Source organism: Oxyura jamaicensis, chromosome 10, assembly GCF_011077185.1.
Source record: "Oxyura jamaicensis isolate SHBP4307 breed ruddy duck chromosome 10, BPBGC_Ojam_1.0, whole genome shotgun sequence".
Taxonomy (NCBI): Eukaryota; Metazoa; Chordata; class Aves; order Anseriformes; family Anatidae; genus Oxyura; species Oxyura jamaicensis.
The window spans coordinates 20,600,163-20,612,067 of NC_048902.1; the positions used below are offsets into that span (position 1 = coordinate 20,600,163).

General features: G+C 52.8%; 1 protein-coding gene across 6 annotated transcripts in view; it reads left to right on the forward strand.

The window, feature by feature from the left end:
• The window catches only part of GLCE (glucuronic acid epimerase), a 44,624-nt gene extending 36,981 nt beyond the window's left edge, over positions 1–7,643 (forward strand). For 5 of the 6 annotated variants that reach the window (XM_035335652.1, XM_035335653.1, XM_035335654.1 and 2 more), the window contains 2 exons: positions 549–794; positions 3,766–7,643. In XM_035335652.1, coding sequence (XP_035191543.1) covers positions 549–794; positions 3,766–4,790 — 1,271 coding nt within the window. In that variant the 3' untranslated portion in view covers positions 4,791–7,643. The remainder of the gene's footprint in view (positions 1–548; positions 795–3,765) is intronic. The other variant, XR_004753525.1, reaches the window with a different exon arrangement.
• The last annotated feature ends 4,262 nt before the right edge of the window (positions 7,644–11,905 follow it).

Consider the following 11,905-nt stretch of genomic DNA (forward strand, 5'->3'; position numbering starts at 1 on the left):
TCCATGCGGTTTGTGTTCCTGGCTCAAGCATCAGCTCCGCCTGCACTCTTAGGGAGCGGGTGGTTGGAGCAGTCTGTGGATGCTCTTGGAGCATGGAGGAGCTCTAACCGAAATCCAGTCAGAGCACACACACGGCGTTTCAAAAGACTGATGCGGCGTTAAAGGGATTGCGGTATACGTAACGTCCTCTGGAGGTTTAGTGCTCCCCAGGGGAGGGGGGAAAAACCTATTAGGGCATTTTAAATGTATTTTAAAATAAGTATGATGCTTCAGTAAGCAATTAAATGAGAAGGCATGGAAGGCCATGATAAGGACTTCGCGGCCGTTCCCCTCTGCTCGGTTCTGACTGGTCCCGGATCCCAGTGTAAATGGGAGTAATTTGTTCCTCGAGATGGGCTTTCCTTGAGTCTCAGTAATAGCGGTGCCTACGAATATCATCCGCCAGAAGTAAAGCAGTGATGGGGAACGGAGGAGGAGGAGTGTGCGGGGCTGCTAACGCCGTTTTTTGAGAACGTGCTGTTAAAATCCTCATCTTCTGCCTCCCCTAGGTGTGCCCTTATCCACGCAGTGGGGACCTCAAGGCTATTTCTACCCCATCCAGATTGCACAGTATGGGTTAAGCCACTACAGCAAGAACCTGACGGAGAAGCCACCTCACATCGAGGTGTACGAAACAGCTGAAGACAAGGACAGAGCCGGCAGGTCCGCGGAGTGGACGGTACCGAAGGGCTGTTCTCTTTCCACGGTGCCCGACAAAGCCAAGTTCACAAGCGTCAAACAGTTTGTTGCTCCAGGTGGGTTATCGTAAATACGTAGCAGCTCGGCCACGTTTGTTAATTGGCTCAGATGGTACCGAGGGAGCTGTAACTTCCCACGATTAACGTGGTTTTGTACACCCTAAGTGACCTCTCCCGAAGATGCCGTTGAGTTCCTCTACCTCTGGAGTTTTTCTTTTCTTCTGTTGTGTCTCCAGCACTGCTTTTGGCAATACCGTTACTTTAATGAAAAAATGCGTGGATGTACGCACGGAGGGCGATGCAGCTTGACAGGGAAGCTAGGCTCGCATTTCCTGAGCCTTTTAGCTTCTGTTCCAAAATAGAAGCAAAAATATTTAACCAGTTGTGAAGGCTGGGAAATGGTGCTGACGTGTGGTAAGCCTGTGCTGAGAGATGACAGATAAGGGCTATTTTCAGCCTTGGGCAAATGTAGCACGTGTGACGGGCCAGTTGCACCCCGTGTCTCTCTTCTTTTGCTGCAATTGTTTTAGCAAAATCGGAGCGCCGTGCAGCCCTCAGACCTGGTTAACCCAGGTTGCCTTAAACAAGGCACGAGTGCACACGTACGGTGTCGGCATTTTCAGAGGGCAGGGGGTGGGCTTTTTGTGCTTGGTGCCCTGAGCTGCTGATTCAGGAAGGATCTGTCTCCTTAATTATAGATCAGCTTTTATATTGGAGGCAACAAATGTTTTTCTAAGGGTGTTTACACCCCTCTTTAAGGGAGGGGAGCAACCCCTGTGATAGACGGGCACCAAAAGCTCCTCCAGTGACTCCTGGCCAGCACAGACGTGATGTTGGAGGGACTTTGCTCACCGGTGTGAGGCTCCGCTCCCCTGTGGCACCTGCTGTGATTCAAGGTGCTGCTCAAAGCTGCCCCCGCCATGTCCCAGCTGATCCTGGAGGTCTGGGGCGCACCCGTAGAGGCACGAGGGGCATTTTGTTGCTACTTCTTGACTTTTAAAATACTTTGTTTTGTACTTAGCAGGGGTTTATTTTGAGAAATTCATTATTTCATGCGAGAGTTTCCTTTGTGCGAGGACAGGCTCATTAATAAGGACGTAATGTATTTTCCTTCAATCAATACCCATTAGAATTAATGAGCCCATTACTTAAAAAGACAATGAAGTAATTTTCAGTTGGCACCTTAGGCCTGGGTCTCTAGGGAAAAACTGTCGAACACTCTCGTGTCTTTGTAGTAGATAAATACAGGGAGAGGAAAGGCTAAAAGATCTGTTCTGTATTCTCTCCTCATCCTTTATTGATGGCAGAGTAATCTGCGGGGCTTGAAGGCCACAGTCTGCATCCACTCATCTTAGATGGCCTTAAGTAATGGATTTACAGGCGCTTAAGGCTGCACAGAGAACAGGCAGCCTTTGGTTTTCCTTTGCTTCTGAAAACTTTTCCTCTATTATCATTCACTTTGTTATCACACAGGCATTTATTTACAAGGAGCCATAAAACTCAGTTGACAGGGATTGTGGGTGCGAATTTTTTTAATTAGATTCCTCATCGGAGCAAAATGTTGTGTGGCAGAGCGCCCTGGCGTTTTTTTCCAAAGGCAGATGCTGATCTCCAGAACTCAAAGGAGGGCAGCTTTTACTTCCAAAGACTCGAAAACATGACAGTCAAAATCATAGGGACACGACAACAGCAGCCTACAGTGCGAGATGTGGAAACGGCGGTGATGCAGAATGCAACAGATGAGTTGGGGAGGTGGGGGAGAGCCTCTGGTATTCAGGCAGAGCTGACCGTAACCCACTTTCTGCGCACAGAAATATTTATGGGATATTTCACGCGTCAAGAAGTAGCAAAAAAAGAAAACAATTGCCTCACACAGGAGAGTTTTATTCCATGAAAAGCCGCTGATTCAAAATGACTGTCTTTAAGTGTTTATCGTCCCTCTGTGCCTTCAAAGCTATAGGATTTGCGCACAGCCTCACAAACTAATTAGCCCTTTGATCTTCTGGTGGAGGTTTTTTGGGGAGGAGTTGATTTTACATTTTAAAATCTAGCCTGAGAGAGAACACCGGCTTTCATTACGTGGTATTGCCTAGGAGCTTTATTTAATATATATTTATATTTTAATTAAGCTGAGTTTTGCCGGTGGAGAGGTTAATAAATAATTTTAACACGTTAGTCTTTCTATATTTCCTTTTTCCTTCCGTTAAAATAATCAGAGCACTGGTTTTTGGAACACGTTGGGAAAGAAAAAATCACAGATGTAAATGTGAGTCCCAGCGGGAGCCTGAATACTTGCTTCTCAGCACTCCCAGCTTGTTTGCTGAAAGCAGAGCTTGATTCAGAAATGCGGCTCTACGAGCGACGCCCCGGTTTTGTTTTGCTTTCTGCCAAGTTAAATTTCCAGTTTGGAACAAAAGGGTGGTTGTTGGCTTACATTTTGAACTACTGAAGAGGAGGCAGCGAGACACCAACTTCAGGTGTCCGGCACGCTCGAAGCGGGGAATTTATTCCTCCCTGGTCTTTCTCTTGTCACCCTAATGCCTGGTGGGGGGTTTTGTTCTTGCAGCGTGGCTGCCGAGCCTCATCCTGTCCCTGTGTGATGTAGAAGTCCAGTTCTGTGTCCTCCCGGGACCCACTGAAGGCAGCAGCAAGATCCTGCCGTTCCTCATCTTTCCTTTACCCCAAATTCTGCCAGTCCCTGCCCTCCACCATTCGCTTTTCAGACGAGTTGGATGAAGCAATTTGTGGAGCCCCCGGCGCTCCTGCTGCTCGGTGCGGCAGCGCCTTAGCGCGGGATGCTCCCCGCTGCTGCAGGAGCCAGCCGTGGCGCACAGATTTACGTTTATGCTTAATTAAATAATCTGTGTACGGATAGAAGAGACCGCTTGAATTATTGATCAGCTACCCTAAAAGCGTTTGGATTTTGTCTGGTAACTGGTTACCTCCGGAAGCTGCGCTTGCTATCTTAAATATTTCTGAAAAAACGAGGGCCTTACCGCTGATGGCTTTTTGTTTGTTTGTTTTGCAGAAAATACCGAGGGGGTGTCTCTGCAGCTTGGGAACAGCAGAGATTTTATCATCTCTTTTGATCTCAAATTCATAACGAACGGGAGCATTTCCGTGGTTCTGGAGACGACAGAGAAGAACCAGCTCTTCACCGTGCACTACGTCTCCAACACACAGCTCATCGCTTTCAAGGACCGGGACATCTACTACGGCATCGGGCCCCGGACCAGCTGGAGCACCGTCACCAGAGACCTGGTGACCGACCTGCGGAAGGGAGTGGGCCTCTCCAACACCAAGGCCGTGAAGCAGACCAAAATCATGCCTAAGAAGGTGGTCAGGCTGGTAGCAAAGGGAAGGGGCTTCCTCGACAACGTCACCATATCGGCCACGGCTCACATGGCAGCTTTTTTCGCTGCGAGCAGCTGGCTGGTGAGGAACCAGGACGAGCGGGGCGGCTGGCCCATCATGGTGACGCGGAAGCTGGGGGAAGGCTTTAAGTCCCTGGACCCGGGCTGGTACTCGGCCATGGCCCAGGGCCAGGCCATCTCCACGCTGGTCCGGGCCTACCTGCTGACCAAGGACCACACGTTCCTCAGCTCGGCCCTGCGGGCCACGGCGCCTTACAAGCTGCCGTCGGAGCAGCACGGGGTGAAAGCCGTGTTCATGAACAGGCACGACTGGTACGAGGAGTACCCCACCTCGCCCAGCTCCTTCGTGCTCAACGGGTTCATGTACTCACTGATCGGGCTCTATGACTTGAAGGAAACGGCCGGGGAGAAGCTGGGGAAGGAGGCGCGGGTGCTCTACGAGCGGGGCATGGAGTCCCTGAAGGCCATGCTGCCCCTCTACGACACCGGCTCAGGGACCATCTACGACCTCCGGCATTTCATGCTCGGCACCGCTCCCAACCTGGCCCGCTGGGACTATCACACCACCCACATCAACCAGCTCCAGCTGCTCAGCACCATCGACGAGGCCCCGATTTTCAAAGAGTTCGTCAAGCGGTGGAAGAGCTACCTACGGGGCGGCAGGGCAAAGCACAACTAGAGCTGACAACCAAAACCCCCGTGCCTGCTGTCGGCGGGAAGGGTTGGCTCCTCGGAGCTCGGCGGAGGTACATTTCAAAAGGTTGCATACTACATTTTTACAGACCGTTTCAAAGAAGTGATCCTTAGAACTGATCTCCTGAAATAATTGCATTCCAGTGTGAAACTACTTGGGTCTGATGGGTAGGATTCGGGAACTCCAGCTCGCTCACCTGTCCTTAGCGCTCCACCGTGAAGTTAGCCGCACGAAGCAGAACCCGTTTGTGCTCCTGAGCTGGGGGACGTCTTTGTTTTTCCGTTTTGCAGGAAAATATTTACAGAAGCCATACAGGTCTCTAAAGTCCAGCACTTGCCTGAAAAGTTAGTATGTGGCCTCTTTAAAAATGGAGTTCTGTGTGTGTATGTTGGGACAGCGTAACGGATCGCGTGGTGTAATGCAGCAAACGTGCATTTCCTTGTCGCCTGGGTAGTGGACAGTGTAGCTTTTTCAAGGTGTTTCTTTTATATGGATTCTTTTCTTGGGGTGAAAAACACACCGTTTTTTTAATTCCCTATACGGAGATCCTTTATCTGTATGGTTTCTTTAAAGATGTGCGGACAGAAAACCCACAGACGGCGTTCAGGCTTCAAAGTCACGTTAAGCACAATTCGGTGGGGCACGTGGGCTGCGGAAAGCCTGCAGCCATGGCACCCCCTTTTTATGAAGCCAAATTTCCAAGGTTTGCTGGTGTCGCGTCCTCCCTGGTAGCTGGAATCTCGTGTCGTGGAGCCCAGTGTTTTGTACTGTATTTTTTAATTCCATCCGAGAGGTTTCTGTAAACATTGGCAACTTCATTCGCTGGGAGACCTGTAGTAAATCCCTGAGCGTGACGTGGAGCTCACTTTGAGTAGCGCACAGGAAAATTTGAGATCGTTAACGTTGTCCTAGGGTGATTTTCATTTTTAACCTGCTTAAGTATATCCAGCACCTGAAAAATTTAAATTACCCGTTAGGGCTTCCCAGCTCCGTCTGTGCTTTGACATCAAGTTCTGCCTCTGCCGGCCGTCTCGCTCGTAACGTCAGGGGTCGTCACGTCCCCAGCCCTGCTTTACTCGGTGCGCTTTGTCGTCGTGGCTCTGCCGAGCGAGCAAGGGGACCTGTGCAATAACCAAACGCGTCAGAACCCAAACGCTTTTACTTTACTGTCGTCATGCAGGAGAAACCAGGCGGTTTCTGCCTCGTATTTACAAATCCTTTACACCCACCACGGGTCTGCCTTCTCAGCGTGGAGGTTCCTGGTTGATCCAGAAGAGTAAAACCAACCGATTGCATCACCGGCTCGGTATTGTTTAGTTTGGTAGCGTAGCAAATATCAGGTCATCAGCTCTGTTCAGGCATGCTGCTGTTTGCTTTCCGAGTCCCGGGCTCGAAAGCTCCCCACATGCTCCAGCGTGGTAAGGACATGTACTAGCTTTGGGGTTTTTCCACGGATCCCATTACATGTCGTCTGCGTAGGCGGGGGTTGAGCTTAAGATGTTTGTATGGAGAACAAAGCTGATTCAAATCACAGAAGCGCTGGGCACAAGGACAATGTGCATCTTGATTTTTGGTTTGCTTTCTTTCCTTTATAATGCTTTTTTTTTCTATTTCTTGCAGATGTTTGAAGCAACTTTATAATTACTTGATCTCTGCAAACGCATGCTATATGATCATATCAATTAATGTGAAAAGTGGATGTCACAGGAGAAATTTCAATACCAAAGTTAGCAGAGGTGAATTTTTATTATTATTATTATTTTTTCCTTACATGTGCGCGCACACACCGAAAACAGCCCAGAAAAACGTGCTTCCTTTCCAAACGACTGGTCCTCACTGCAAACAGAAACATCTTTCTCCTGCGTGTTTCCTCCGTCTTTGCCCATTTTGGATTTGGGGAATCTAGAGAGACTCTTCGGGTACTGCTCAAGAGGCAGTGCCGGTGCCTTACTGAGGCCACAGTTCCCTTTTTTTTTTGTTTCTTTGTTTTTCTTTCCCCTTTTTAATGCCACTTTAAGAGTGCAGTGATGCTTCATGGGAATCAGCCCAGCAGGTAGAGGAGCTCAGAAGCGATGGCCGGCGATGCCAGCGCAGTCGGTCGCGTCAGACCCCCGTACCCTTCTACCCCCCCTGCCTTGCTGTTGGCCTTTGCACATGTACAAATGGAACCACCCGCATCGGAGGCTGTAGCAGTGACGAGAATTAGCGCGGGGGCTTCTCCTTTTTGTTTGCTTGCTTGGGTTTTATTTTGAGTAGAGTTACGCAGTGGGAGAGGATTATCGGACGTCGGTGCCCATCATGTCATGGAAGTCACTTACAGTTTTATTCCTGTGCTTTTTCAGTCTTGAAGCTGACAAAGGTCTTAGGGCCTAAGATCTGTTTAACCTTTCCGTGAGGCTTACTGTACATAGACTTCATTGGAGACGTAGTGCGCATGGGTATATGCAAACCAGTGACACAAGCACAACTGTACAAGTGTGGCAGTGCTCTTTTTCTCAGCCATTGTGCAAGACATTCACTGAAAGCTGCTATTTTCATTCACCTTGTAATTGTACTTTATTTTTTCTACATTTTTACATGTGGGATATACACCATGTGTTAAATATGCAATAAATTGTTTACAGGATGCTCTTGTAAAGGGTAGTCCTTTGTAAAGCTGTACAGACTTTGCAGTTTAAGCACAATGTGCACATGTTAGTTTTATATACGGCCAGACGAGACTTTTTGCAGAAGGAAAGGTTCTACTATGTTTATATTCAAAGCAAATGGATCAACGTTTGTGCTTAATGTAAAGCTGCTTTCTAAGATTGTAAAATAAATTTTTTATCATAAGACAAACACGGAGCGTTTCCTTATTTCGGTGTGTGCCTTCCCCCTGCGTGTGGCTGCAGGTGGTCAGCAGTCGTCGCGGTGTCCTTCGAGATGTCTCCTTTCAGGGAATCCTGGAAGGTTTTTGATCCAAAAGAAGATGAAAAATGTTTTTCCTTCGGCAGTTAGCAGTTCCTGATTTGGGATGAGGACCAGAGGTGCGTATTCTCTGACGGCTCAGGTGAAGTGCACGCCGTGTTGCTGACGCGAGTTATTTCTGCTAAATCTCATTTGGAGCTCATCCAATTTTTGTGAGGTTTGAAATAACCGGCCACCGAAGAAATGCCCGAACGAAGCTGATGTTTAGTAACGATCTGTACAAGAGAAGCACCGCTCTCAGCTCCTGGTTTCAGCTTAGAAGTCTGCAAGTCCTACTTTCTATCAAAATCCCCCCTGAAGGGGAGCTGAGGTCACCTGAGCCCACGTCCACCACTCCGTGCCGGACACGCTGCCTCCTCCCTCGGCGTGTAAGTGCTGTTCAAAGCGCTGTTAAACCGCTGCTCCACCAGAGCTCGCTGGGCCGTGGCCAGTTGGCGCTGCCGTAGCCTCAGACGCGACCTGCCCGCGTCTGACTTTGTCGTGGGTAACTTTGCGTGACTGAAATACGCAGAGCACATCTTCCCCGGCCGGGCAGAGCTCCCGAGGCTCTCTCCCGGCGGCGTGGGTGAAAATATTGATTTTCATTACTTAGCAGTTTAAAAACGTATGAATTGAAAATAGAAGAGGATTTAAGTATGTTGTCGTGGTGATGAATTTGAATGTTTGCTGCTCAGTTTGTGGTGAAAGGAGATACATTTACCATCTGCCGGGAGTGATTGATAACTCCGCTGTACGCGTTGCACTTCCTGAATGTTAAATAGCTGCTTCTGTACTTTACTGATCTCTTCCCAAAATGGAAGGAGCTATTTCGGTGTCGAGCACTCAGCATTTAGTGTATTCAGCAGGGCTGAGGCTTGCTACAGTGAAGTGCAAACGGTGAAAGACGTCCTGGCACTCGCTGTCTTCAGTCTTGAGGACGGCAAATATTTTAATGGCTTATCCTGTTGGGTTGGTGTCTGAGCAGCTTGCTGAGTAGGGTTAAGTGAAGATGAACAGCTCTCCCTTGAACAGCGCGCGGCTCCTGGCGCAGGGCAGTAACGGGATGAAGAGCACAGGGGTAGCCTCTGCCATGTGAAACACGCAAGAGAAGGAGCAGAGGGAGGAGGAGCACGTGCAGGTATTTATCTTGTCCAGAAGTGGCCGAACCCTGCCGTGCCCTGGCCTCCAGCTCAGGATCCATCCCGCGAGCAGCACGTGCCCTGCAGGCACCCCTGTTACAGCACCGGGGGTGCAGCCTCAAGCACGTGAGGTCCCACCCTCGCCGTGCTGCCAGCATGTCGTGATCTTGGTGGTGCAGGTGAGGTGTGTCCCCAGGGCAAGGCTCGATTTGGTGGTGTGGTGGTGGGAAAACGCCCCGCGTGCACCTCCTGTGCCCCCATCCCTCCATCCCCAAAGCCAGGCGGCGAGGCCAGCTTTGAAACGCACAGAGCGCATCTCCCCCCGCCAGCCTCCTGGCCCTCCAAAGCTGTTTGCAGACATCTGACTGCCTTCCCCAGCTGAAGCCGGGCCGTGGCCTCGAGGCGCTCCCCTCTACGTGGATCCATCGCCGTTTAGTGGCGTTCTGCCACCCTGGGGGGGAGATGCGAGGCAGCCCTCGTGCACCGAGCTGCCTCCGCGCACAGCGGGGCTCTGGTAGAGGTGGCAGGAGGAGGCTCCGGCACCGAGCAGGCACCTGTAGCCCTTTTGTGCAGGAAGCATCGAAATAGATTTGCTGCTGCAAAGCCCGTTACCGGGGAAAAAACCACTCACCAAACCCAAATGGCATTGCCTGGCTGGGGAATGCCACCCCGGTCGTTTGATCATGCAGGGGCCTTACTGAAATCCCTTCGGTATCCCCAGTGCTCGCGGGGCTTGGCGGGCTCTGCCGGACAGCCAACCTTTTCCCTCGCAGCCTTGCCTCCGTTGGCTCCGCAGGGTTTTTGCTCTGGGTTTCCGCAAGGGTTTGGCTCCCCCTCAGCACCCGCTCCCCGCGGGCAGCGCTGGTTCCCGGCCGGGTGCCAGCAACCCCCGCCTCCCACGGTGCATCGGCGGCACCCGCGCTGGCACCGTCCTCCCTCTGCCGTGCCCTGCGAGCAGAACCTGTCAGCGCATCCATTTTGTAATTAAAAATATTAATTAAGACAGGCCAGAGCCAGAAATCCATCGCAGGCGGTGCCAGCAGCCGGGTCCAGCTGCGTGCCGGGTCCAGGGATGTGCCGCGGGGGGGGGGGGGGGGGGCTGGGGCTTTCCACATGGTCCCCTGCAGCCCCACGGGGCCACCAGCTCCCCCCAATGCCCCCTGTTTCTTATTTAAGTAGCAGGCAGGCTGGGGCCGGGCTCCTGGACACAGGGACCCCCACGAGCCCCTTCCACCCTCGCTCCTGCTGGTGGCCCCGGCCAGGTTTGGGATGGTTTCTCGAAGCGCTTTCCCACCAAATCCTTTGCTTTTGCTCCCTCTCTCCTCGCCTTCTCCTTGTCCCCGGCTTTTCCCACCCGACACGGAGCGGGGTGAGGCAGGATCCTGCTCGGCTGCTGGCTCCGAGCCCCCTGCCCGCGGTGGGATGGCTCCAGGGAACAGGGGCCGCAGCCCCCCTGCGTGGCAGGATCCGGCCCCAGCGCTGTGGCAGGCCACGAGTGACGCAGAGAAGAATTAAACGTGCGTAATTAAACATGCAGGCTCGGGGCTAAATTAAATATTAACCAGCTCTCCCTTTGCACCTCCGTGAGCGGCCGTGCTGCGGTGATTCGGAGCAGGCGGGGATGCTCGGCTCTCCCCTGAGACCATTTTCTCTTGCTCGGAGGTTTTGGGGAGCTGTGAGCGCTGGGGAGAAAACTTCCCATGCTTGGTCTTCGCTTCGTCAACTGAAATTGTGGGGAAACCCATGCCCAGACCCTCCGATCCATTTAAAGAAAAGAAGAAGAAAAAAAAAACATGCTCAGAGCACGTTGCCATCACCAGCATCTGCGTCAGCCCCGGACGGAGGGGGCGGTGGGACGGGGTCCCTGTGCGGGCCGGATTCTGCCCACCCCGGCTGCTGTGATCCGGCAGGGAGCTGGGCTCAGCCGTGGTGTCCCCGGCTGGGGCTGCGTGGGGGCGTTTGGCAACTCCGAGCCTGACGTGGCCACGTCCCGAGCTGCTGGGAGCTCGGCCGCGGGTCCGAATGTGACCCCGGCCGCATCCCCGCAGCTCCCGGCTGAGTCACGTTTGGGCAGCGGATGTCTGACCGCCGCTCAGCAAACGCACGCCGTGACCCGCGCTGCTAAAAGTCACCTCCGTGCTCCTGCTGCCTGCCTCCAAGTCACAGCTGGGGAGTGATGGAAACCAGAGCACGGCCCTGCTGAGCTCGGACACGTCCGTGTGCCTGCTGTGACCGTTGTCCCCAGGCTGTCCCGGGGCTGCACGGGGGTGCTTTGGGGTGCACATGTGCACGGGGTGCTGTCTGTGTGTGTCTGGGGGTGATCTGCAGGGATGTGTGTGCTCGGTGCTGCCCAGGACGCACGGCGCTCCAGGGCTGGCAGGAATGTGGCAGTGGAGATGTCACTGTCCCTGTCCCCAAGGCCCTGGATGTCACCACCGGCACCGCTCAGACCCCAGCTCCCAGCAGTCGCCTGCTGGCCCCAGCTGGGTCCCCAAAACCCGCCTGGTGCTTTTTCATGGGTGCCCTTTGCCCGTAGTGCACCCCGAGATCAGCATCGCTCCCGGTGCCCAGCCACGTGGGGCTCCAACACCGAGCGACCCGGGCAGCAGGGTCTGGCCAACACTCAAACACCAATTTTTCATTTTTCATCCTCTCTGGCACTGAACAGCGCTCGGTAAAAGCGCAGCTCCCGGGGAGCTGGGCTCTGACAGTGGCTTTGAACTTCGCTTCTGGCCGGCGTGGAGCTGGACGCTGCTGTGGTGAATCCTGGCCAGCTCTGGAGCAACGCCTCGGGGCTGAGCTCAGGGGCTCCAGCTCCACCGAGCGGGGCTGCTCGGGCATCTGCACCAACACAGGGCCAGATGTGCCACTTGTGTGCGTGCTCCCCCCATGAGATTTTGGGGCCTCACAATTCTTGGCAGAAGGTGCCGGGTGCTATGGCAGCATCCCATCCCATCCCCATCCCATCCCATCCCCATCCCCATCCCATCCCCATCCCATCCCCATCCCATCCCC